General features: G+C 39.9%; 2 protein-coding genes across 2 annotated transcripts in view; one reads left to right on the top strand and one right to left on the bottom strand.

Moving 5' to 3' along the window:
* Window positions 1–3,762: 3,762 nt before the first annotated feature.
* Window positions 3,763–11,817, bottom strand: nlrc3l1 (NLR family, CARD domain containing 3-like 1). Its single transcript, XM_084074008.1, has 7 exons — window positions 11,740–11,817; window positions 9,450–9,687; window positions 8,594–8,701; window positions 8,247–8,324; window positions 7,995–8,106; window positions 7,245–7,485; window positions 3,763–5,828 (listed from the first exon to the last, which is right to left on the bottom strand). The coding sequence occupies exons 2-7, from the start codon at window positions 9,638–9,640 to the stop codon at window positions 4,240–4,242; spliced, it is 2,319 nt and encodes a 772-aa protein (XP_083930134.1). The 5' UTR covers window positions 9,641–9,687; window positions 11,740–11,817; the 3' UTR covers window positions 3,763–4,239.
* Window positions 11,818–15,086: 3,269 nt separating this feature from the next.
* Window positions 15,087–23,775, top strand: part of LOC311056660 (connector enhancer of kinase suppressor of ras 2-like) — a gene marked incomplete at its 5' end in the record, with an annotated part of 22,912 nt that continues 14,223 nt past the window's right edge. Inside the window, 6 exons of the mRNA XM_084073455.1 lie at window positions 15,087–15,150; window positions 20,154–20,317; window positions 21,403–21,605; window positions 22,226–22,331; window positions 23,326–23,367; window positions 23,483–23,602. Coding sequence (XP_083929581.1) covers window positions 15,087–15,150; window positions 20,154–20,317; window positions 21,403–21,605; window positions 22,226–22,331; window positions 23,326–23,367; window positions 23,483–23,602 — 699 coding nt within the window. The remainder of the gene's footprint in view (window positions 15,151–20,153; window positions 20,318–21,402; window positions 21,606–22,225; window positions 22,332–23,325; window positions 23,368–23,482; window positions 23,603–23,775) is intronic.

Raw genomic sequence — 23,775 nt, 5'->3', positions numbered from 1 at the left:
CATGTCCATAAACATTTAATAACTGCCATTTTGTACATAATGATTACCTCATTTCAGGGTGTCAAAGACAAAATACTTTAAGTTTTTAGGTAAAGAGAGATAAATCCCAAGGTTTAATCAATTCCAGATGTATGCGGAAAATACACCACTTTCATCATTTTGCCACAACAGAGCTTTAAGTGAACCTAATGTCAACTGAAATCACGGAAAATTACAATGATTTATGAAAATGTATAGTTCATGTCTCAAAGTTGTGTAGCAGGATGATAGTTGAACCTTTTGTGTAGTTAGTTTTCACACTTTGGTCAAAAGGGAAAGTGAAGCAAACAGGATGAAAGTTATGAGTGTTCTTTCAAAAGAGTAATCACAGGGATGCTTCCTGCTTTGTTCCTACGCCCAGCTCCTCCAAACAGTGATGCAAGTTGGCCATCCTGTCAGGGTGCAGCTCTTCGTTGAATTTCTTCTTGATGAATGTGGCTATGTCCGCCACAACAGATTTTTCTGAAGAGGCGATCACGTGCTTCAGCAGTGCTTGGTTGGTCTTCACTGCCATCCCCATCAGGAAACGCAAGAAGATGTCGTCTCTTCCATCTTCACAAAGCAGGCTTCGCTCCACAGCCAACTTGAACAGATCCAACAAGCTTTCCGGCTTAAACATTCTTGAAATCTTCTCTATCCCTTTCGCGGGCGTTGTGAGGAGAATATTCTTTCCCTGATTGCTGAAGGAGAGAAATACATAGAGAGCAGCCATGTACTCCTGCATGGTGGAATGGATAAAGGTCTGGGCCCTTTCCATACTGAAGACATATCTTCCATTATCAAACTCTGTGCAGAGGCCACTGTTTTCGATTGCCTCTTCATAGGTTACCCCACTTTCAGACCAGAGATTACTCTCCACCGACCATTTCCCTTTTTCAAGCATGGAGAAGGCCATCTTTCCCATTTTTATGAGGAAATCTTGGTCCTCTTCTGGAGTGCGGGGTTTGGCTCTGGTGTTGCGACTGTGTAAGTTTCTCAGTACGAGCTGTGTGTACACCTTGGTAATGGCTCTGGGCAGCGCTGCGTGTGGGCCATGTTTTTTAAACTCACTTTGGAACTCTGTATGCAGCAGTGAGCAAAACACAGGCAAGTGACACATGATGTGCATGGTCTTGCAGGATTTCACATGGTTAATGACTTTTTCCGCTTGAGCTGGATCCTCAAACATTTTCCTGAAGTACACATCCTTCAGGTCATCATTGAATCCACGCACTTCTGTTACCTTTCTCACCACTGATGGCGCGGGCAGAGCGCAATTCTTTAGTGGCCGTGTAGTGACCCACACAACATTGTCGTGGTACATCGTTCCCCTGAGGAGGTTTACTACCAGCGTAGATATGGGAGAGGGAGTAGTGACCTCAACAGTGTAGGTGCGCCCGAAGTGGAGCTCCACTGGGTATTCATCATAACCATCAAAGATGAACATGAGCTTTCCCTCTCCATCTATACTTTCTAATGACTTCAACTTCTGGGCTTCTGGGTAGAACCTGTTCAACAACTCCAGGAAGCTGAGCTTGGGGTCCTGAATTTTGTATAGATCTTTGAATGGCAGGGGAAACAGGAAGAAGATGTGTTCGTGGCTCCGCCCTTCAGCCCAATCGAGGATGAACTTCTGCACAAGCATAGACTTCCCTGACCCTGGCAATCCAATACTCACCATCAAGGTGACCTGATATTCCTCAATCATATCCGTACCAAAGATCATATCTTGTGTCATCGGCTTTTCTGGGTGACGATTGCGCTCTAGCTTCTCTATTTTCCTTATCTCATGTTCATAGTTTGGGCCATGATTATGTGACAAGGTCAGGTGGACAGGACTGTAGACACTGTAAAAGGGCTTCGGCACTTCACTTTGTTCCAAAGTTACGCTGCCATATCTCTGCTTTAGGGTGTTCCTTAGAGCAAAGCGTACTTCATCTGCACAAACAAAACAAAACGTATAATTTTTTTTAAAATGCACTCTGCAGAAGCAGTGTGGAGGATTTGCCTCTTTGCAGGGCAGCTTATTATATATATTTTTTAAATACTACGCAACGGAGTTGATTATTCCATACATAGCAGTTCTCGCGGGTTGACACTTAACGGTTGCCCAATTTACCGGGGCAAGTAAAAAATGTGAGCTTGTGCATCTGCAGTTTGCTATTTTTATGTAGGGGAGATTGAACAATTAAAAATGTGCCCAAAATAGAGACACCAGGGTTAATGTGGCCCAAACCTCTAGTAGAGTATATGAGCATAAAAGGTACACAGACGAAAGTCTCCATATGGCATAACCGGAACACAGACAGACGGGTACAACGGGCATAACCGGGTGGGTCATTCATTCCTAACTTTCAGCGTTTTCTATTGGTTAGTTAAACCTATGGTCTTCTCATTAGCAGGTGTCCCGTTAAAGGTCATATTCATGGTCCTCTGCAAGCACTTTTCTCAGTGTATGCCACATACTGACAACTCTGATCGGGACCTTTTTTCTTTTAAGTGAATTTCACCACACCATTTGAAACTTGGCATGGAGGGGGAAAACATTTGACTACTTCATGTGTCAATGTGTCATTATCATGCTTTATTTTTATTTAATGTCCCTTACTAAATGTCATATTATTTATATGACCTGTACATACAAATGTATTGTGTCTGAGTGAATGTGAATATGAGGATCACATGACTGGTTTGGAAGGTCTGCATTCACACAGTAAAATCCCCAGTGATTATTTATCCAATTGTAACTCAAGCGTTAAATGAACACTGAGGCTTTTATTGTGAATGATTTACCATCATAATGTATATGAGAAATGCAATGAAAACTATTTGAGATCATTCATGTCCCTGTGGAATTTCCCCGTGCGCCTGCCACTGGCACCTGCTTAGTGGGTGTAGGGAGGTAAGCGTTATATATAGTCAACTTTATGAGCGAGGTGTTGCTAGAGCCAGCTGCAAAGACCTGCTTATCAAAGAGACAATATGCAGATGACACATGCTCACAGATAACTTTTAAAACCCCCTTTTTTTTATTGATTGAATACTTTATTAGTCAGAAATGTAAACAGTACAGGGCGGTACTGTAAGGCATTTAGACTAAAGGGATAACACAAAGAAGTCCTGGGGACTTGTTTCCATTATAGTTCTATGTATTCAATTCATCAACAGCATAGAATATTAACACATTAATACATGTCATAAACAAATACAAACAACTATATGTACAAAGGAAAAACGGCAGCAGTGAATGACACCTGAGAATTGAGAATTGTGTTCAAGTTGAGTAAAGTTATGTCCAAAAGTAAAGCTATATGGAAATAAACGTAGTTGGCAATTCATTTTCTGGAGAAACAAAAATAGTAAAATTATGTACAATGGATTTTGCCTGATGTGTAATTTTGCATGAGACGCCAAGTATGATATGTATCATATCTGTTTATGTATACTTTAAATTATTCAATCATATTAATTTATATTTTTGAACCTGTTAACCAAGTCTTCCATACAGAGCTGGTGGAATGGCAGCTAGACCAAATTATAACCATGAATAAATTGAGTTGTAGCAGGTTCCATATATCCATGTGTTATTTTAGTTGTCTTGTACATTGGAAATTGTATATGAATGTATTTGAGTTTAGTTTTCTGTAATACTCTCTGCAACCCCCCACCCCCACAAGTGGAACTATGTTACCTTCCTCCCTGATTCACACTCCTCTCTCTCACACACAAAAAGAACAATTAAAATAAGCTCTTAGCCTTTCTTTTATTCTTTTGACAGAAACGTACAAATATGTTTATGCATATGCAATTTGTCAAAGATGACAATCAATGAAAATGGTGTATGACATTTGTTTTCTCAAATGCAGTTTGAAGTCATGTCCATGAACATTTAAAAACTGTGCGATTTTGTACATGATTGCCTCATTTCAGGGTGCCAAAGACAAAATACATAATTGGTAAATACAGATAAATCCTGAGTTTAATCAATTCCAGGTCTGCAAAAAAATAAACCACCATCACCATTTTGCGAAGTGAACTTGACGTCAAATAAAATCAAGACCAATTACAATGATTCATGAAAAATTTAAAATGTATAGTTCATTTTTCAAAGTTGTGTAGCAGGATGACAGTTGGTGCTTTTGTGTAGTTAGTTTCCATACTTTCAAAAGGGAATGTGAGGAAAACAGGATGCAAGTTATGATTGTTCTTTCAAAAGAGTAATCAAAGGGTTGATGCCTGCTTTGTTCCTAAGCCCAGCTCATCCAAACAGTGATGCAAGTTGGCCACCCTGTCAGGGTGCAGGTCTTCCTTGAACTTCTTCTTGATGAATTTGGCTATGTCCTCCACGACAGATGGTTTTTCTGAAAAGGCGACCAGGTTCTTGAGCAGTTCTTGGTTGGTCTTCACTGCCATCCCCATCAGGAAACGCAAGAACATGTCGTCTCTTCCATCTTCACAAAGCAAGCTTCGCTCCACAGCACACTTGTACAGGTCTAACAAAGTGCCCGTCTTGAACATTCGTGTAATCTTGCCTTTCAGGGCCGTTGTGAGGAGAAGATTCTTCCCAAGATTGCTGAAGGTGAGAAATACATAGAGAGCAGCCATGTACTCCTGCATGGTGAATTGGACAAAGAATGCGGCCCTTTCCATACTGAAGACATATTTTCCATTATCAAACTCTGTGCAGACGCCACTGCATTCTATTGCCTCTTCATAGGGTATCCCACTTTCAGTCCAGAGATGACTGTCCACCTCCCAAACGCCTTTTTCAAGCATGCCGAGAGCTATCTTTCCCATTTTCATGAGGAAATCTTGTTCCTCTTCTGGGCTGCGGGGTTTGGCTCTGGTGCTGCGACAGTTTAAGTTCCTCTGTAGGAGCTGTGTGAACAACTTGGTATTGGTTCTGGGCAGCTCTGCATGTGGGCCATGTTTCTTAAACTCACTTTGGAACTCTGTACGCAGCAGTGAGCAAAACACAGGCATGAAACACATGATGTGCATGGTCTTGCAGGATTTCACATGGTTAATGACTTTCTCTGCTTGAGCTGGGTCCTCAAACATTTTCCTGAAGTACACATCCTTCAGGTCATCATTGAATCCACGGATTTCTGTTACTTTTGTCATCACTGATGGCGATGGCAGGTCGCAATTCTTTAGTGGCCGTGTAGTGACCCACACTAGATTGTCGTGGTACATCGTTCCCCTGAGGAGGTTTACTACCACCGAAGTCATGGGAGCGGGAGTGTTGACATCAACAGTGTAGGTGCGGCCGAAGTGGAGCTCCACTGGGTACTCATCATAACCATCAAAGATAAACATGAGCTTTCCTTCTCCATCTATACTTTTTAATGACTTCAACCTCTGGGCTTCTGGGTAGAACCTGTATAACATCTCCAGGAAGCTGATCTCGGGGTCTTCAATTTTGTATAGATCTCTGAATGGCAGGGGAAACAGGAGGAAGATGTGTTCGTGGCTCTGCTCTTCAGCCCAATCGAGGATGAACTTCTGCACACACATAGACTTCCCTGACCCTGGTATTCCAGTAGTCACAAGAAATGTGACATTATATTCATCAATCATATCCATACCAAAGATCATATTTGATGTCATCGGTTTTTCTGGGTGCGTAAGGCGCTCTAGCCTCTCTATTTTCCTTATCTCATGTTCATAAATTGGGCCATGATTATGTGATAAGGTCATGTAGAGAGGACTGTAGACACTGCGAAAGGGCTTCTGCACTTGTTCCAAAGGCTCCTTTACACTGCCATATCTCTGCTTTAGTGTGTTCCTTAGTGCAAAGCGTACTTCATCTGCACAAAACAAAAAAAACAAAACCCAAAACCTTTAAGTGAAACACCCTTTTATACCCATTAACAGTACAATGTATTTTGGGGGGGTTTGTTTTTAGGATGATCAACCGAGCCATGCAGTTATAAAAAAAAAAGCACTCTGCAGAAGCGGTGTGGAGGCTTCGCCTCTGCAGAGTTGCTGTTTTTAATCTACGCAGCAGAGTTGATGGCAGTTCTCAGGGGGTTGACACTAACGGCTACCCGATTTACTGGGACAAGTGGAGTTTGCGCTTCCTGGTTGCTTGAATGGGCACATGTTTTTTTGCAGGTTTTTTCTTCTTTTTGTGTGTCATCATAGGGGTGTAAGTAGAACCTTGTCAGAATGGGTATTGCAAAACGTTTTTTTTTTCTTTTTTTAGTCAGTATCAATATATTATGCATTGAAAAAACAGCTATCAGAAGACTACCAGAAGAGGTAGATCTTAATTCCCATCGAAAGGATTCGATGTCATTCACTGCCGCCGTTTTACCGTTTTCTCCTTTGTACATATAGTTGTTTGTATTAGTTGATGACATGTATTAATATTCTATGCTATGTTGATGAATTGAATACACAATGGAATACACAATGGAAACAAGTCCCCAGGACTTTTCTGTGTTATCCTTTTCAGGGGTTGACACCAACAGTTGCCCGACTGCCCGTGGCAGGTAAATAAAACTGTGAGCAGCAGCATCCGACCCACAGACCTTTGTCGCTGTACTGTGGTTCCGTAGTCCCTTAAACCAACATGTGCAAATACAAGAATGCAGCAAGAAGCTTATAAAGCCTTCCTTAAGTCAGATTCAAAACAGCAGTGCCAGTACCTACAGACGTTTGTTTATTGAGCGGTCAAAGCTGAACACGTGTCAAGTCAGACTAACGTAAACCCTTGACTTCCGGTCGGTGGACTTCAAAATAATAGCACTTTGTCAAGTTACGGGGAAGTAAGTGTCTTCCGGTCTATGGAATGTAAAATAAGAGCACACTTGACCTATTATGTGCCGTTTTTACGGTTGCTACACTTAAAAATATTAAATAACAAGTGTGAACCCATAGTCATACGCATAGCTATTTAGATATTTGGAATACATATTGGGGTTTTTATCGCACAGCCCCAGAATTCGCAAGTAGAAAGTAAAAAATAAGTGTTAAATTGAACAGTAATTCAAATATAATTTTATAATGGACGATAAACTTTTCGGGCAAGTAGAACATGACCTATACTTGCCCGACAGGCAAGTGCCTCTGAGACCTTAGTGTCAACCCCTGAGTTGTACCTCCCTGCTGTTTACATTTCTGACTAATAAAGTATTCAAATACAAAAAAACAACAACCCTGCAAACCATTGCATGTGAAACAGACTTGCTTATTTAAGACGTTACCAGGTGCATACTTACTCCTTAAGCACCTCTTCTCGAGATGATCGACCAGCGTTTTCTTTCCGATATCCAGGAGAATGAACTTGGTGAGCTGGATTGTCACTTCGACGTCATAACACTCCAGCAGCTTGTCCACTAGGTCAATCATGTCCAAGTGCTGGGGCGAAATGCTGAAGGACTCTGGATACCGATTCCACAGGATCGATTTGAAGTACCTCAGTTCAGTTTCTGACAACTTCGTCAAGATTTCACTGATCACCTAATTTTGGACGTAAATCAAAGCAAACTTTCATAAGTTTGGCAAAAGTTCCTTATGGCCTTTGCTTGTGATGAATAGCCTAAATCATTGGTTCTCAAAGTGGGGTCCGGGGACCCCCAGGGGTACTTGAGGGGGTTCCAGGGGGTACCCAGCAAAATGTGTAAATATAGCATCAGAATAATTATGACCTTTTATACTTTGGCTATTCAAAAATAGCAGATATACAAGCTCATAGCGCGGCACCGAGTGCCGCGCTATGAGCTTGTAGATCTGCTATTTTAAAAAAATCTTGAAAAGTTGTGCAAATCTTTGAACATATATATTTTTTAAAGCGAACATTTTTAACTCAAATCTTTGCTTCTGGGGGTCCGTGGCACAACATTTTCCGATGGGGGTCCACGGCCAAATGTATATCAATTTAGGGGTCCTTGGCATTTGAGAACCACTGGCCTAAATATCTAGCAATTGACATATACAACATCTAAATGAGCCCACAAACAAACACCAACCTTGAAAGTGAATCCCACAGTCAGGGAAGGGTGCTTGATCACATTTGGGTCTCGGATGAGCTCTGGTCTTACAGGAGTCTTACATGAGATGGTGTCATCTTTGGTTCGAACTCTGGTGAGGGCATTGGTGAAAGTTTGAACATGATGCATTCAGTAAACAGATAGTTGTACACAGAATCCTGTCTTAATTTCACTTGACTGAGAAAGTATATTTTTACATCTCAAAGACGATTTTACTTTGAGTAGACATACTTGCGTGTTCTTTTTTCACAATCATCACTGTCGTAGGAGTAGCAGCTTGAGAATGAGCCCCTTCTCTCTAGGTGGACACTGTCAGACAGGAACCACAAAGCACTCAGTGGAATACAAATGTAAAAGTGGGATTTCAAGATGCATGATGGTACATTTTTTAATTATTACTTTTATGTTTGATGGTGAACACACAAGCTCACCTATTATAGCAATTTCCTTAGTGATTAAATAATACAAATCATTAGGCTATGAGAAAATGGTTAATGTATTCATTGTGAAGTCACTGTGTACAACAAATGACTGCATGGTGCAGCACTCTTTTTTTCTTTGTCTTTAAATCCCCGTACCTTGTGGCGGTTTTATCTTCACCGTCCATTCCAAGAGACTGATGACCACTATCACTCCCCATTGACTTGTAACTCAAAACTGGAGATGCAGCCCTTCCAACAGTTTGCCTATGACAAATGTGGAAATATGTTATTTTCCACAACACACAACCGTACATCACAGTAACAATACACATTTTGTAAAGAATAACCTCTAGTGCCATCAATGACTTTTCTTTATAGTAATTATTGATATACTGTGTATACATATTTCTTTATTTGCACGCGCGCACACACAATACACATATATTAAGTATAATTATTTTACTGTCCTGGGGTTATATGGATATAATTTTGTGTCAAGGAACACAAAATAAATTCTGTTACAGTTACACCATAGACATATAGAGCATAAAATTGAGCCTCCTGGTGGCTCAACCAGTCATTGCGGTTTTAAACGGTACAGTTAATTGTTTGAATGCTTAGGACCTGTTATTATCCCTTCTCTCAAAGTTTTCATTTGGCCCCAGAACCCCATTTGTAAAGAGAGTTTCTGCCCGGGACCCCCATGAGAGAAGACGTGTCAAGAAAAAAGCAGATCTATTTTTGAATAGCCAAAATATAAAATAGGGTTTAACTGTTCCCCATTTAGCTGGGGATCCCCTGGAACCCCCTCAAGGACCCCTGGAGGTCCGCGGACAGCTAGACTCCACTAAAATCTTATGATATTTAGTCAACTTAAACCTTTCAGATTACTAAAATGTGACAAAAACTACATGGAATTTTATTCAAAAGACTATAACTAAAACGAAATAAAAATTAGCTGTCAAAATTAACACTGCTTTGAGGTTAGTGTTTAGCAACAATGTCTCCCCACCAGTGACTGGTATCCATAGGATCCATATGCTCATGACCCAGGTCCAGAGAAGGTCTCCTCTCAGGTATATAGTAGACCTCGTCCTCATCATCCTCCTCCTCTCCAGCACCAGACGCTCCATCCAAAAAGGAAATCCTGTCCGAGTGTGTGGAACTCATTTCGACTTCACCCTCCTCCATGGTTGTGTCCATGGAGTCAGATACTAGTAGAAATGATTGCTGTTGCTCACAGGAAATGCCTACAGCAAAGGAACAAATATTGCAAACATATGAGTCGAATTTCATTAGAAAAAAATGCACAAATTTGTTAAAGGATTCTGCTTAAGTAGATATTTTCATTGAATGTTTCATTATTTCTTTTCACATACAAATAACTTCCAAGTATTGAATTAGCCCTGGAACATGACAGTCACAGCTCTACTTTTTTTAAATGTTACATTTGCAACCAGTACATCTACATAAACGTTCAGATTTCAAATATAAAGTGCTTACCCCAAAGCCACGGATGTAACAAGTTAAAGCGCCCGGGTCTAAGTACCCGTATCTTCCGTATTGTTCAATAAAAAGTATTTCAATCCGATCGGTGGCCATTTTCTCCATATGCTTTCAACTATGCGATCCTATCGGTTGGGAGGTGTATTGCACTCTGTTACAATATAAAACTTAAAAATAGAAAATGGCCGGCGATCGGATTAAAATGCTTTTTATTGAACAATACGGAAGATCCGGGTACTTAGACCCTGGCGCTTTAACTTGTTACATCCGTGGCTTTGGGATAAGCACTTTGTATTTGACATCTCAACGTTTATGTAGATGTACTGGTTGTAAATGTAAAGTTTTCAAAAACCAGGAACAAGTGACACTTGTGACAGACAAGCGTCATGTGAACCATTGCTAGTATTGAATTTGCTGTAAACGTATTCTGTAATGTAGCCTACACACGTCACAAATGTGGAACATAGGCTATAGCCCCTACGGAACCTCTCCTTCCGCTGTATAGCTCCGAGATGAGGTTCCTCGTTTGTCGGTGCCGTTTTAGCAAGACATTGTCGCACATTTTCCACTTTACATGTTTCTTACCCCTTTCTGCACATCGTATCCAAAAAGGAAAGGTTTTCTGAAATGCTCTCAGCTGTTTAAAGTTCTAGCGCACAATCAAAGCTATCTAACGAGTTGAAAAAAGTATTTAATTTGCCTCTGTCCTCATCCGGTTACATGTTTTTAAGACATTGCGCAAGAGTTGCGCCCGTAGAGATAACATTACTGATTCCCCTACTGGTCAAATGTTGAATTGCATCTTCTAATGCATAATATTATGGAACCGGCTGAGGAGAGAAGCGATTTAAACGCTTTTTTTCAACTCGTTGGATAGATTTTATTCTACGTTAAAATTTAAACATCTGAGAGCATTTCAGAAAACCTTTACTTTTTGGATACGATGTGTAGAAAGGGGTAAGAAACATGTAAAGTGGAAAATGTGCGACAATGTCCTGCTAAAACGGCATCGACAAACGAGGAACCTCATCTCGGAGCTCTACAGCAGAGGGAGAGGTTCCGTCGGAGCTATGTGGAACAGACTTGAAAATATTAGCATAGGCTTCTCCTAACAAATGAATTAACGGCTCTGTTAAAAAAACTTTGCTGTTAATGTCTTGTTTTAGCTAATCAAGTGTATGTTTTTTATTATATATATATATATATATATATATATATATATATATATATATATATATATATATACATATATATATATATATATATATACACTTTTAATCTCCACAAATATTGCATTTTAATGTTCAAAATGGTATATACAAATAGTTTGATTATTTTATTGGTTTTATGTTTAGCTACAAACGGCGGGCTTTGGCCAACGGTCGACGTGTTTCATCCATTTCCGTATTACTTCTATTCTGGCTACAACATGGAGAATCAAGTGGAGAATGCGGAAATACTGGGCCCGTAAATGACGGATTGAAACTTAACTAATAATTGTACCCTTTCGACTATTGAATCACGTTAAGCATGATCACATCAGCTTTCTGTGCTCACAACACTGACTGCATGCGCACACGCACATATGTTGAGTCAACATTGTTGACTAATATTGTTAACATGCAAAGTGTAATTATCTTGCGATTACCACATTTGAGGTTATCTTTGTTCATAGCAGGCCAACTACCACAACAACAGAGCGATGCCTATATTGCCTACCAGCTTTCTATGCATGAATATAGGATATAGCCTACATGATTATGCTAATATTCAAAATGAAATGTCTTAAAAGTTACCCAAATGTGCCTCGTTGCGGAGCTTCCTCAATGTCGACAAACTTTCTTCCAGTTTCGACTTGACTGTGCTCAGCTCAAACTGTGACGAAACACGAAACTCCCATTCTTTTTTGGAGGGGGCGTTTGCTCTGTGCATTTACTGCCACCAAGTGGACTGGATTCGGAATATGAATGCTCAAATTATTATACATAAATAAAATTAAAACCTCAAAGGTTTACCTCACCTTGCCATTATATTTAGTTATTAAGTGTTACTGACTCCAAGACAGTAGGCTATGGGACAACAAGCTGATACACATAAAACATAAACATACACATGTGGCAAACCGAAGGGAGGGAGTTGGCCAAGTGTGTGGAGGGAGTTGGCCAAGTGTGTGGAGTGAGTTGGGCTCTGCTGTGGAGGGAGATGTCTGGAGTGAGTTGGGCTCGATTTGGAGTGAGTTGGTTTTGGAGTGAGTTGGGCTGTTACCGGCAAACCTCATATAACATTCTTAGTGAGAAAGTGAGAAATCTACCTGTACCTTGTGCCCGTGTGCATGTGCGTGAGTGTGTGTGCCTACATGCAGTGTATTGTAGCAACCTAGGCAATAATCAATCCTCAAGGAGAAATCCACCAGTCATAATTATTCCTTGGTTTATGGTCCTGCTTAATCATGCCACTGGGATGGGAGATGTAGGTTTTAGATTCCCCAAGTTGCTAAATCAAGGTAAAACTGATTGCAGGGACGGATTAGACTCAAGGAGGTGGCCTGCATGGCCCAATTATCTTTTAGGGCCCCCTTGCATCCCAACCCTCCCAGAATGGACATGCAAAAACACTACTCGAATTGTAAGGCATGTGTGGGTCAAGACAGCACCTGTAGACATCTTATCGCTCAGGATTTACAGTCTATAGCCTATGGACCTATTTACCTGATATTTATTTGCATGTTAAAAAATAATACGCTTAAAAATACTTGCCAGCTCTGTTAATCAGATAGTCATGTTAGTCAGATGGCTATTGGAGGGGAATTGTACTGTAGGATGAGGGTCCTAATGGCCCCCATATTTCCGAATTTACCTATTTAAATATATAGCCTATAGTAAATTGTTGACAGGCCTCTTGGCCTGCAGTCAAGGGCTCCTGGGCACTGGCCCCATTAGCCAAGTCTATTATCCGTCCATGCCTGATCGTGATGGATTATGGTATGTGTTAGAGATGAAAGATAGGAACATATGTTTCTATGCCCTTGCCTACACCAGGAGAGTCAGTGTAGTATAGGCTATAGTATGGTTGGAAAAGTATACATTTACCTCCTACCCCACTAGACATTTATTGAATCCTAAACCACCTATCAGCCTACCACCACCCTGGGAGATGTAGGCCTCATTTAGCTGCGTACCTAGATGACTTTCTACAATTGCCTCTAACACATTAATGCCAGATATGGCACATTTAAGCTACACATACTGATTAGCCTATTTCCTTATATAAACTTTTATCAGGTGTAGGAGTAAATTGATTATGAGTGGATTATGAAACATGGTCAGTCTAGCAACACTAACCCCTGGGCTGAATGTTGTTGCCAGATCAAGCCCTTTATGCAGACGCCACTTTACAAAATGAGCAAATAATTAGCTTTACATCTTAAAATTAAAGTTAGTTACAATAGTCATAGGCCTATTATTTAATCTCTAAGCTAATGCTTTATTTTCTACATTGTTGGTCTATGGAACTGCAAGCTAAAACTCCATGTTATTGGAATGGATGAGTCACTTTGTTGAGTTTGCTCTGTTGTAGGCTATAAAGAATATGCTAGGGCTATAGGCTATTCAGCAGCATTATAGTGCACAACATCATACAGGCTTATGGGGCTTTCTCAAAAGTTAGTGCAAAACCTATAGGTTATTATAAGCCAAAATTATTAATTACCAGGGAGCAACCTTATCCACTCCCAATATTCATAATGAAATTGATTTGTATGTGATAGCCTAATTATCAGTGGTGTAAAGTAACTAAGTACATTTACTCAATGTACGTTGTACACAATTTTGAGGTATTTTTTACTTTACTGGAGTATTTTCAAATTTCAATACTTACTTCTATTCCATTACATCTCAGAGGCAACTATAGTACTTTTACCACACTACAATTATTGGTTATAGTTACTTTGTAGATTTTAAATATTATTACAAAACATACACCACTTCAACCCTATAGACTTCGGCTATTTGAAAATAGATCTACAAGCTCACAACGCCTCGCGATGCAACACGGTGTGAGCTTGTAGATCTGCTATTTTCAAAAGATTTTATACATTTTGAAAAGATGAAATGGAAGATGTCTGCATGAGTACTTTTACTTTTGTTACTTTTGATGCCAATACATTTGTACTTTTACTCAAGTAAATTCTGAATACCAGACTTTTACTTTAATTAGAGTATTTCTGCATTGTAGTGTTGATACTTTTACTTAAGTAAAACATGTGAGTACTTCTCCACCACTGGCCAAATGTATGAATTACCAGAGAGCAACCTTATCCACTCTCAAAATTCATAATCAAATTGATTCGTATGAACTGTATAGTGGTAGCCTTACACATTATTCCTGCTTATTTTTCAATTTTATCTTCATCTATTATAGCGACTAGCAGGTGCTGTGAGATGAGATAGCATCTTGTTTCTGGACCGGACAACGCATCAGATGTTTATCGGAGGAGGATGGGAAATAAGTGGGGACCAATGTCAGCATCCTTGTCTCTTTTGCGCCTGTCGATTCCGCTACACTGAGCTTTGTTTGATGGAGGCGTGAGCAGCGACAAAGGGAAGGGAGAGGGTGAATGGAGGAGGAGGGAGATTAGGAGGAGAGAGCGTTGGTTCGTGTGATGTTAGTGTCGAGATAAACAGGCTGAGACGCTCAGAGAGGCGATGGCTTCGTGTCCCTGTTCGTGCAGGTTTTAGAGCAAAACAAATCTTTCCGGGGTGCGTGAGGAGGTAGGGATGTGAGGTAGGGATGTCTTCTCCTTTGGATTGTTTGTGATGAATTGCAAAGGGCTCGCCTCGCAGCCGGGTTGCCCACCACCACCACACTGCCAACATCAACAACGAAGAAGCAGTAGCATGACGTGAATGACAAAAGAGCTGTTCCAGCACACAAACACAACCATAGGAATGTGCGACAACAATCTGCTTGGCCCAACTCAAGCTGATCTAAGCGACATTCTGGATCGTGGGGACCTTCCACCTCGCTGTTAGAGGGCTTACTGGGCTACTTCTCCAGACAAACCCCGTTGAAGAGAATTGTGCGCGCTGGGATTTGGGGGGTTGGAGCGTTTCTATTGTCAGGCAAGACCAGAAAAACTTATCCAATGGCACTGGTCATGGAGCCTGTGAGCAAGTGGAGCTCAAGTCAAGTGGTAGACTGGATGAAAGGTAGGATCATTGCACGACTGATAGAAAGGATCACCAAACTGCTACCATGAATTGTAACGGGAGATTAGCAACGAATTTGTTTTGGCTCAGACATTCTATACAGAAACACCTGCTGTAAAGCACTGCTGATTTGGAAATTATAGGCCCTGAGACAAACCTATAGTTATCTTTTTTTCCCCCGAGGCAGTGAAACGGTTACACTGTAGCCTAAGCATATATGTGATCATTATATCTGGATGATATAGGGTAGAATAGAATAGATGATAAGAATTTGCCCTTTTTGTATCAGATATTCAACTTTGTAAGATAACACTTAAAGTTACAACATAGGCCACCTGCATTGGAAAGAGAGAATTAACCCTCAAGTTCTGAGTCAGAGGAAGATGTTGACAGAGCATTATAATTGTTTTTGTTGTTGTTGTTATGGACATAAAGTCGCATTAACATAAAACACAAGTTAAAACTGATGACATTAAATTACCCTGTTCTGTGTGCTATCAGACATAATTAGTACATAAAGTATCACTTTAGAAATATCCTATATATGCCTATATATGGAGTTATAAGAAGCACCAGTTAGTAAGTTCTCTCTATGAGCCTATACTGTATGTTCTGAAACCTATCCTATTCGTTTATTTATGTATTAACATGTGACATCTCATATGCACATAACTTAAATTATGGGATTCAGAGTTGTACATATTATTCAAGGCCATACCATTTCATATGCATATGACCATCACTTAACCATCATTATCATTATTACTTTAACTAGCTATTATCAAGTTGAACAAGTTCACATAACAGAGTTAAATATCCCAAATCATCACACACAAAGTTATTGTGACACATATTACAGGGATATTTTATGCATATTTTACAGGAAAACAAAAATCCCAAACAGATTTAAATTCAATCAACCTTTGACTATGACTGAAGGTAAAGAAAGCAATGATTAAACAATGATGAAATTATAAATTAATACTTGAAGATAGTGAGAGATATGATTTAATGTATTTATTATTTATATTCATATCTCAAACCTTCTCTTGTTGTGACTGTGTGTATGTCTGTAGAAGTGTAACTATTTTGTTAACTTTGTAATGGTCTCTGTATTGTCAGTGCATAGCAGCATGTTCATGGATACATTACCATAGATGCTCAAGTACAGTACTACACGGTAAAATCCTGAGAGTTAATTTAACTACACTTAAAAGTGTAAAATTGGACCTGTAAGGACCTCGGTGCACAACTCAATTTCCAAACATACGCCTGGCCACTCCTTTTGTACGTATGAACAAAAGTCTTAGATAACATTAGTTAGTTAACATTTTCTATTACAAGAGGACTGTCTTGCTATGTCTATTTTTGCGCGCGTTTCTGTGAACATGCCAAACTCAGTTACAGTATTTGACAAGTGCAAGTGTAACTGGAGAATTTGTGTCAGTATATTGAGACGGCATAGACCTGATGTGCAGAGGGAAATAAAGAGAGACATCATTAACACGATGGTTAAGATTAATATGCAATCTAATATTGATTCGGTGAAGGAAATAGTGTGAGTAAGAGATGTAGCCTAGAGGATGATGAAGAGAGCGTGGTTAAGGGGAGGGGGGTTGTCTTCAGTGGCCCACATGTGACAAGTGGAGCAGAGACAATTCTTGCATCCAGAGTCCAGTAATGGTAATTTAAAGTGAAGGATAGAAAGGCATTTAGAGACTGGGAGAAGAGATGGATTTATTTTATATATATTTCTTTCTTATAGTTCCTGGGGACTGCATTAACATTCAGAGGTTTCTTTATTAGCATATGACTCAGTGGTGTCACTGGAGGCCAAATCGGGGCACCCTGTGACCTTCCCACAATTCCCCTCGTCACCCTGCTGGTGTTCTGTGACCATTAATAATCCCATGCTACAATAAAACACTGCGAACTAAGAAGAGATTCATATTTGATTGATGATTGTGTTCATTATATCAAGTGCAGTTTATCTGTGTAAATAATACATTCAGTATATTTTCGCTGTTGCATGGAAAGCTTGTGTTTTCCAAAAGTATTACTTTTCAGGAAATGGAGAAAAAAAAGAACCCGTGTTCCAATGGATTCAATGTAGTTATTATTTTGTCACAAGCTCTTGTTAAGCTCTTAATAACTTTCACTGACAGTCTCAACAATTTTCAAAAATAGCAAAAAATAGCAGATCTACAAGCTTGTGTTTGCACGATGCGATTCTTTCGTGAGCTTGTAGATCTGCTTTTTTAACTTTTTTTGCATGACACAGTCATATGACAAAGTAGGGCATTAATTTACAGGGGGAAAAAATAAAATGTTAAATATGGAGATACAAAGTAACAGCAACAATATATTTAATGTGCAATCTTATAAATGTGATATGGCACAAAGTGAACATATTTGGAAACCTCTGCTGTGTTGTGTCGAACTGTGTGGATGGGCAAAATATGTTTTGTAAAACTTGTCCAATTATTCATAGTGTTCCTCTTCCTCTTTGGTCTTCATTGTAAATGTGTTAGAATAGTGTAATATGCCTTTAACATATTACAATGATCCTTTTTTGGGGAGTGGAGGTATCATCACTTCTCTTTACTTATTTATTTATTTTATCCTGTTGTCAAGGACACCATGCCAAGACCCTACTTCATGGTTTCTATGGTAACATGGGGAATTCTTCACTGACATAATGAGTCTCAATTAACTTAGTAAAGAGGCTGATTAGTTAAGCCTTTAAATGTTATGCAAAGCCATGAAACTCCCCGTGTTTCCTCTCCATCATTTTGCTGCCAGCTAAACTTGAGCTGAATGCCTGATTAGGTTTAGGCCCAATTATACACTGAGATTGAATTGAATGTATGTGAGGGAACCACAGTTTGTCTTTGCAGAAGAGCCATGAAAGAGGGTGACGATTAAGGAGTGGTGGATGAGAGAGAAATGGAAAGAGATTAACTTGAAACAGAGAGAGAGTTTGGTTCCACCTTTCTACTCTGTACTGTATATGTAGGATATCTGGGTCCATAAGGCCATTATAATCAGCACAAATCAGTTAAAACTGGTATTTTATCAAATAAAAAATAATTATGCTTTTTTTTAAACTGGGGACACTGAGTTTTGATTATCAATCTTTAGTCTATGAATTTTACATTATATTTTAGTTGTTAGTTTAGATGAACTATTAGTAAAAAAAAAGGAAAGAAACTAGCTCGAAAGTATTTACATACCATTTTCAAATTGTTGGTATTTCCATTTTCCTTTTGCATCACGTAAAGCAGTGTGATGTTTTATTTGTATGCCTGCATTACCATGTAATTAGCACAGATTTGGATTAACTTATTAAACTTATTAAAACTTATTAAAATGAATTACATGAAGGTACTACACTGGGGTACACTGATAAAATAAGTGTTTGTTCCAATGTGGATATAAATAATTGAGGAGTATAACTACTGGCTATCGATTTATTTGCAAATGCAGACTTTTTTTGATGGCATCAACTTAAGACTGTGTCTGCCTGGTAATGTTCTTGATACACTCCACCAGTGGCCATTGAGCATTCTGTGGGCCAAGACCACACCATGATCACCACTCTCAATTTGTCTGTCTGAGTGTCAACATGGTTGTGTGTTTTAGTGCATTTGTGACAATGGGGACCAGAGGGTTTAGCGAGGGTTGGAGAGGTCAGCTAAACAAGTTTGCTCACATCTTTTAGGTTGTGCAAGACAGTAATGTACGTAGTGTGGAGCAAACATCGAGCCAGCCCTGAATTGTTGGGTAGCGGACTCTTAAATAAACAAAGCCACATTTTAGACATGCATTTCTGGCTTACATGCCTCAATAGGAAAATAAACAGACATTATGGAATCTTCATATCATTGCTGTCGGGGGGAAAACCTTGTATACAAAACCGTTACTACAAAACCGCTACTTTTCAGGAAATAGAATAAATAACCTGTTTTCAAATGGATTCAATGTAGTTAGTTATTATTTAGCCCACACTTTAATCCACAGACATACTTAATCACCTTTTCTTGGTGTCCCTATTTTGGGCATGTCATTAGTAACAAAATGTTCAAAAAACGATTTAAAACATTAGCAAAATATGCTGACGTACAAGCAAGATGTGACTTGTTGTGAGCTTGTAGATCGATTCGCTGCTTTTGCCCAACACTGTCATATGGCGAAGTATAAAATGGGGCATTAATTTATTTTTTGTTGTAGAAACAACAAAACCAACAGATGAAGTATGGAGAAATGTACACATACAAAAATGTCTGCCTGACAGTGACAATATAAAGGGAAACTTAGGCTGAATCACCCTAAATTTCTCTCTTAGGGAGAATTTCCTTGGCCTACAGTTTATATCTACAATTAAATAGTATTTGTTACAGGTGTAGAGCAGGTGTTCTCAAACTTTTTCACGTCAAGGACCCCCAAATTAATATGTATTTGGCCGCGGAACCCCATCTGAAAATATATTGTTCCAGGGACCCCCATGCAAAATTTGGGTTGTTAAAATGTTTGAAAAATATTCCAAATATGTCTGTTTTTCAAGATTTTCTTTTGCAAATAGCCGATGTATAATATGGTTAAAAAACTGATTCTGATGCTACATTTACTGATTTGGCTGGGGACCCCTAGAATCTAAAGTCAACAGTATGTTACTCAAGTTCATATTGAACTAGCTAAAACTTAACTGTACACCACTGGACCAAAGTACGCACAATATTTATCATTCAAAACTACAAGACCTCTCACTATCTGTCCTACTAATTTACCAGCAGTAGAGAGCTGCCATGTTATGGAGTGTTATAGAAAAAAAGTATATATGTTTTTTGACTGCCAGTATGACTTAACAAGGGAAAGTTATGACAAGAACAAATTATTAATAGGCTCAGAAAGCCTATTGACAAATAAGAAGCCACATAAGTAGATTGTTATACAAACCATCAACTTATCATCTATGTTCCTAACATCCTGCCTTCTTCCCACAGGTCTAGATGATTGCCTGCAGCAGTACATCGCAACCTTTGAGAGGGAGAAGGTCGGGGGGGACCAGCTCCTTCGAATCACCCACCAGGAGCTGGAGGACCTCGGGGTATCCAGGATCGGCCATCAGGAGCTCATACTGGAGGCCGTGGACCTGCTATGTGCTCTGGTGAGTCTGTCTCCCGATGGCAGCATATGGTATGTAGAATGTTTGAAGCATGTGAAGTGGCCTGGGAACTGGGAACTAGACAGGGAATGGCATCCACAAAATAGCCGTTCATTCAAACCTCATTTAATACAACCACTGATGGCTTCATGGGTTTCTCTTTTGGCTAGCACTATCCGACCGCAAATGTTTGCAACCAATTGTGGTACTTTTTTGAATAATCTCTGCCAAGTCACACACAAACACATTTACACCATCTCAAGGAATGAGTACAGTTACAAGCAGACACAAATACAAGATGCTGCTGATGGCACAGAATGTAAACACAAGGCTGACTATGATGAACCAAAGTGACCAATAGATATAAGGGGAGACTGGATTGAGAATTAGTGAACAGAGGTCACAGATGTTGAATGAATATCTGAATTCAAAGCCCTCTCATCCTCCATATAGCTTGAAGAGTAAGCCTTGCCTCGGTCCCAAAGCCCCTTATGTAACTGGGATTTTAGTTTGAATTCTCTCTGGCATGGCTGTATTAAATGATTACTCACCCTCCTGCCCCCCACAACTCTGTCATGACAGACGCCCACAGGGCTGCACGTGCAGTGTGGCATTATGGGTAATGAGTGCTCTGGTTATTCCCAGACATGCAAAGTGACAGCTGGAGGGCAGTGGGGGTGGATGGGTGGATGGGTCAGTGGTTTGATCCTCACATTTCTCATATGAGTAGGACCTTCGGTGGGTTGGTTTCAATAAGAGACACTTTTACTGTCATTTTGTTTAAATGCGTGTGCGTGCGTGCGTGCGTGCGTGCGTGCGTGCGTGCGTGCGTGCGTGCGTGCGTGCGTGCGTGCGTGCGTGCGTGCGTGTGTGCGTGCGTGCGTGTGTGTGTGTGTGACAATTGCAATTGTCACTGGCAGAATTACTGGAATGCGATTGACCATATTGTTCACACAGCGCCTCTTTTGCTCTTAATTTAAACATCAACCCCGACTATGACATAAGAGCAAGATGGCTGCCGGTCAGTACGGTCAATGCTAAAAAGTTATAAAAAATGTTGATCAACATGAACCTCCCCTGTCCTTTAGAACTATGGACTAGAGACTGAAAATCTGAAGACACTGTCACACAAGCTCCATGCCTCTGCCAAGAACTTGCAGAACTTCATCACAGGGAGGCGTCGCAGCGGGCATTATGATGGCCGTGCCACCCGCAAGTTACCCAATGACTTCCTCACCTCTGTGGTAGACCTCATTGCAGCTGCCAAGAGCCTGTTGGCCTGGCTGGATAGGTGAGGTTTGCAAAATAATGCATGGAATACCTCATTCAAAGACATATGATGACACATGAATAATGCATACATGTACACATTTGTGTGTGCCTGCACAAACAGACAATTGTTTTGTAGTAGTAGTGGTTGGGGTGTCATTTTGACTGCTTCTCTTCTCTCACGTTTGGTCTTAAGATTTGTTTAAAGATCAGCTTACTGTATTCTGAAATGAAGAAAAACTAAAATCAGCCAAATATTTCCCTTATGTGAGTTATCTGGGTTTATGTGTTCCTAAATGCTCAAAAACATGTTATTTTCAATGAGGGATAACTTTAAGAGAAATTATGAGAAAAGGGCTTTAATATCAGTTTTCAAAACAAGTGGACGTGAAGGGCTTTTATCCGGCCTTGGGATACCTCCCTACCTTGTGCATTATACAACACCGCTTTAACACTGCTTTAAACATAGGCCTACTGTAGTCAGTTGCAGTAGTAATGTAAGACTTTCACAGAGTGACATGAGTGTTATATGCAAACAGCATGAGAATATTGGTACTTGGGAATCTTGCACTGCATTGTACATGCAGTACGTTTACCAATGAATTGGGCTCAAATTAAGAATGATCTAATGGTTAATTCCAGATGTTACTTCTTTTTCAGGTCCCCATTTGCTGCAGTGGCAGACTACTCCATTACAAGAAATAATGTGATCCAACTGTGTCTTGAGCTCACTACAATTGTTCAACAGGTAAAAAGAAACCCAGTAATACACAACCCAAGCATGTGGTTAAGACTAGTGCTTCTAAGTGCTTCTAATTTAAACAATATTACACAAGAGCGGGTGCTGTTACTGTAACTGTGATTTGGTCGTAAGCACAACATTGAATGTTGTTCTACGACAAATTATTTATCAAAGAATTGAAGACAACAGTTTATAATAGGTTTGTGGTTATACGGCGCTGCCAACAAATATAGTTCCATAAGGGCCTCATCAATAAAAGTGTTGCTAAGCAACCTAACAGTCAGCCCCCACTATACAGTAGGTACATAAATAACAGGCTAATGTTAGCTTACTAGATTCACAGTAAAACGTTCCAGTGTTATTGTACTGTACATCAGCAATCATGGAATCAATCTTGTCCAGTCAAATTGCTTGGCCGGCACTAAGTCAAGTTTGTTAGAGATCCAGTTTCAATCTGCATGTAAACCTGACAGCGAGAAGCTACAGCATAATCTTATAATGCATTATAATAATGCTTATAATGCATTATAGACATGGGTTGCATAGCAAGTGTTACCTGTAAGGAGAAGAGTCTGGGCAATCTGACTCGTTTTTGCAGTGTACCTAATCAGTGTGTTTATCTGTGCATTCTGACAACTACTCTGTGCAGTATAGCAATAGATAAACAGTCTAAGATTGTCTTACAGTGACTGTGAAAGAATGTGAAAGATAAAGGTAGGAGTTGAAAGCATGGATGCAGAGGAAGAGTGAGAGCGAAACAGTGTAGTGACTCATTTGTGTTGTTTGTGCATGGATGGTTTGGGGTGTATTGGAGGTCAGAGGTGCCAAACCATATTTGTGCATAAAACCCACATACAGTCATTCAAATGATAATAATAGCTACACAGTAAAATGTGTTCATTTATCCATTTGTAACTCGGAGAGTGTACAAATGTAACAAAATGGACCATTACAGCCAGGTCATATTTGATCATAATCATATTCTCTATATCTTCTGCAGGATTGCTCTGTGTACGAGACGGAAAACAAAATTCTCCATGTGGTGAGTCGCTCACTACTTTATTCCACTTTACGTTGTGTAATATAATGCAAAACAAATCCTGCAAATTTACCATGACAGAACTCTGACCAAAGTGCATGCGCTCCTTCCTTCTTAGTGTAATACTCTTTCAGGAGTGTGTGACCACATCATCTCTCTGTCATCGGACCCCATGGTGTCACAGGCAGCCCATTTGGAGGTGGTGCAGTTAGCCAACATCAAATCCACTGAGGGATTGGTAGGACCCCCATTCACACTGATTTCTAAATCTAAATTCCTCAGTGTTTGTTTAACTCTGAGGGTGTACAAATGTAATCAAATGGACCCTTATTGGTTACATTTGTAGACCCTCAGATTTACTCTATGCCAGTATACTGCAGCATGTACCGTACACTGCTACACAGTTTGCCA

Source organism: Gymnoscopelus microlampas, assembly GCF_963454915.1.
Source record: "Gymnoscopelus microlampas genome assembly, chromosome: 12".
In the NCBI taxonomy this organism is placed as follows: Eukaryota; Metazoa; Chordata; class Actinopteri; order Myctophiformes; family Myctophidae; genus Gymnoscopelus; species Gymnoscopelus microlampas.
The sequence above is the reverse complement of the archived record's forward strand: the minus strand, read 5'-3'. Positions and strand labels throughout refer to the sequence as shown.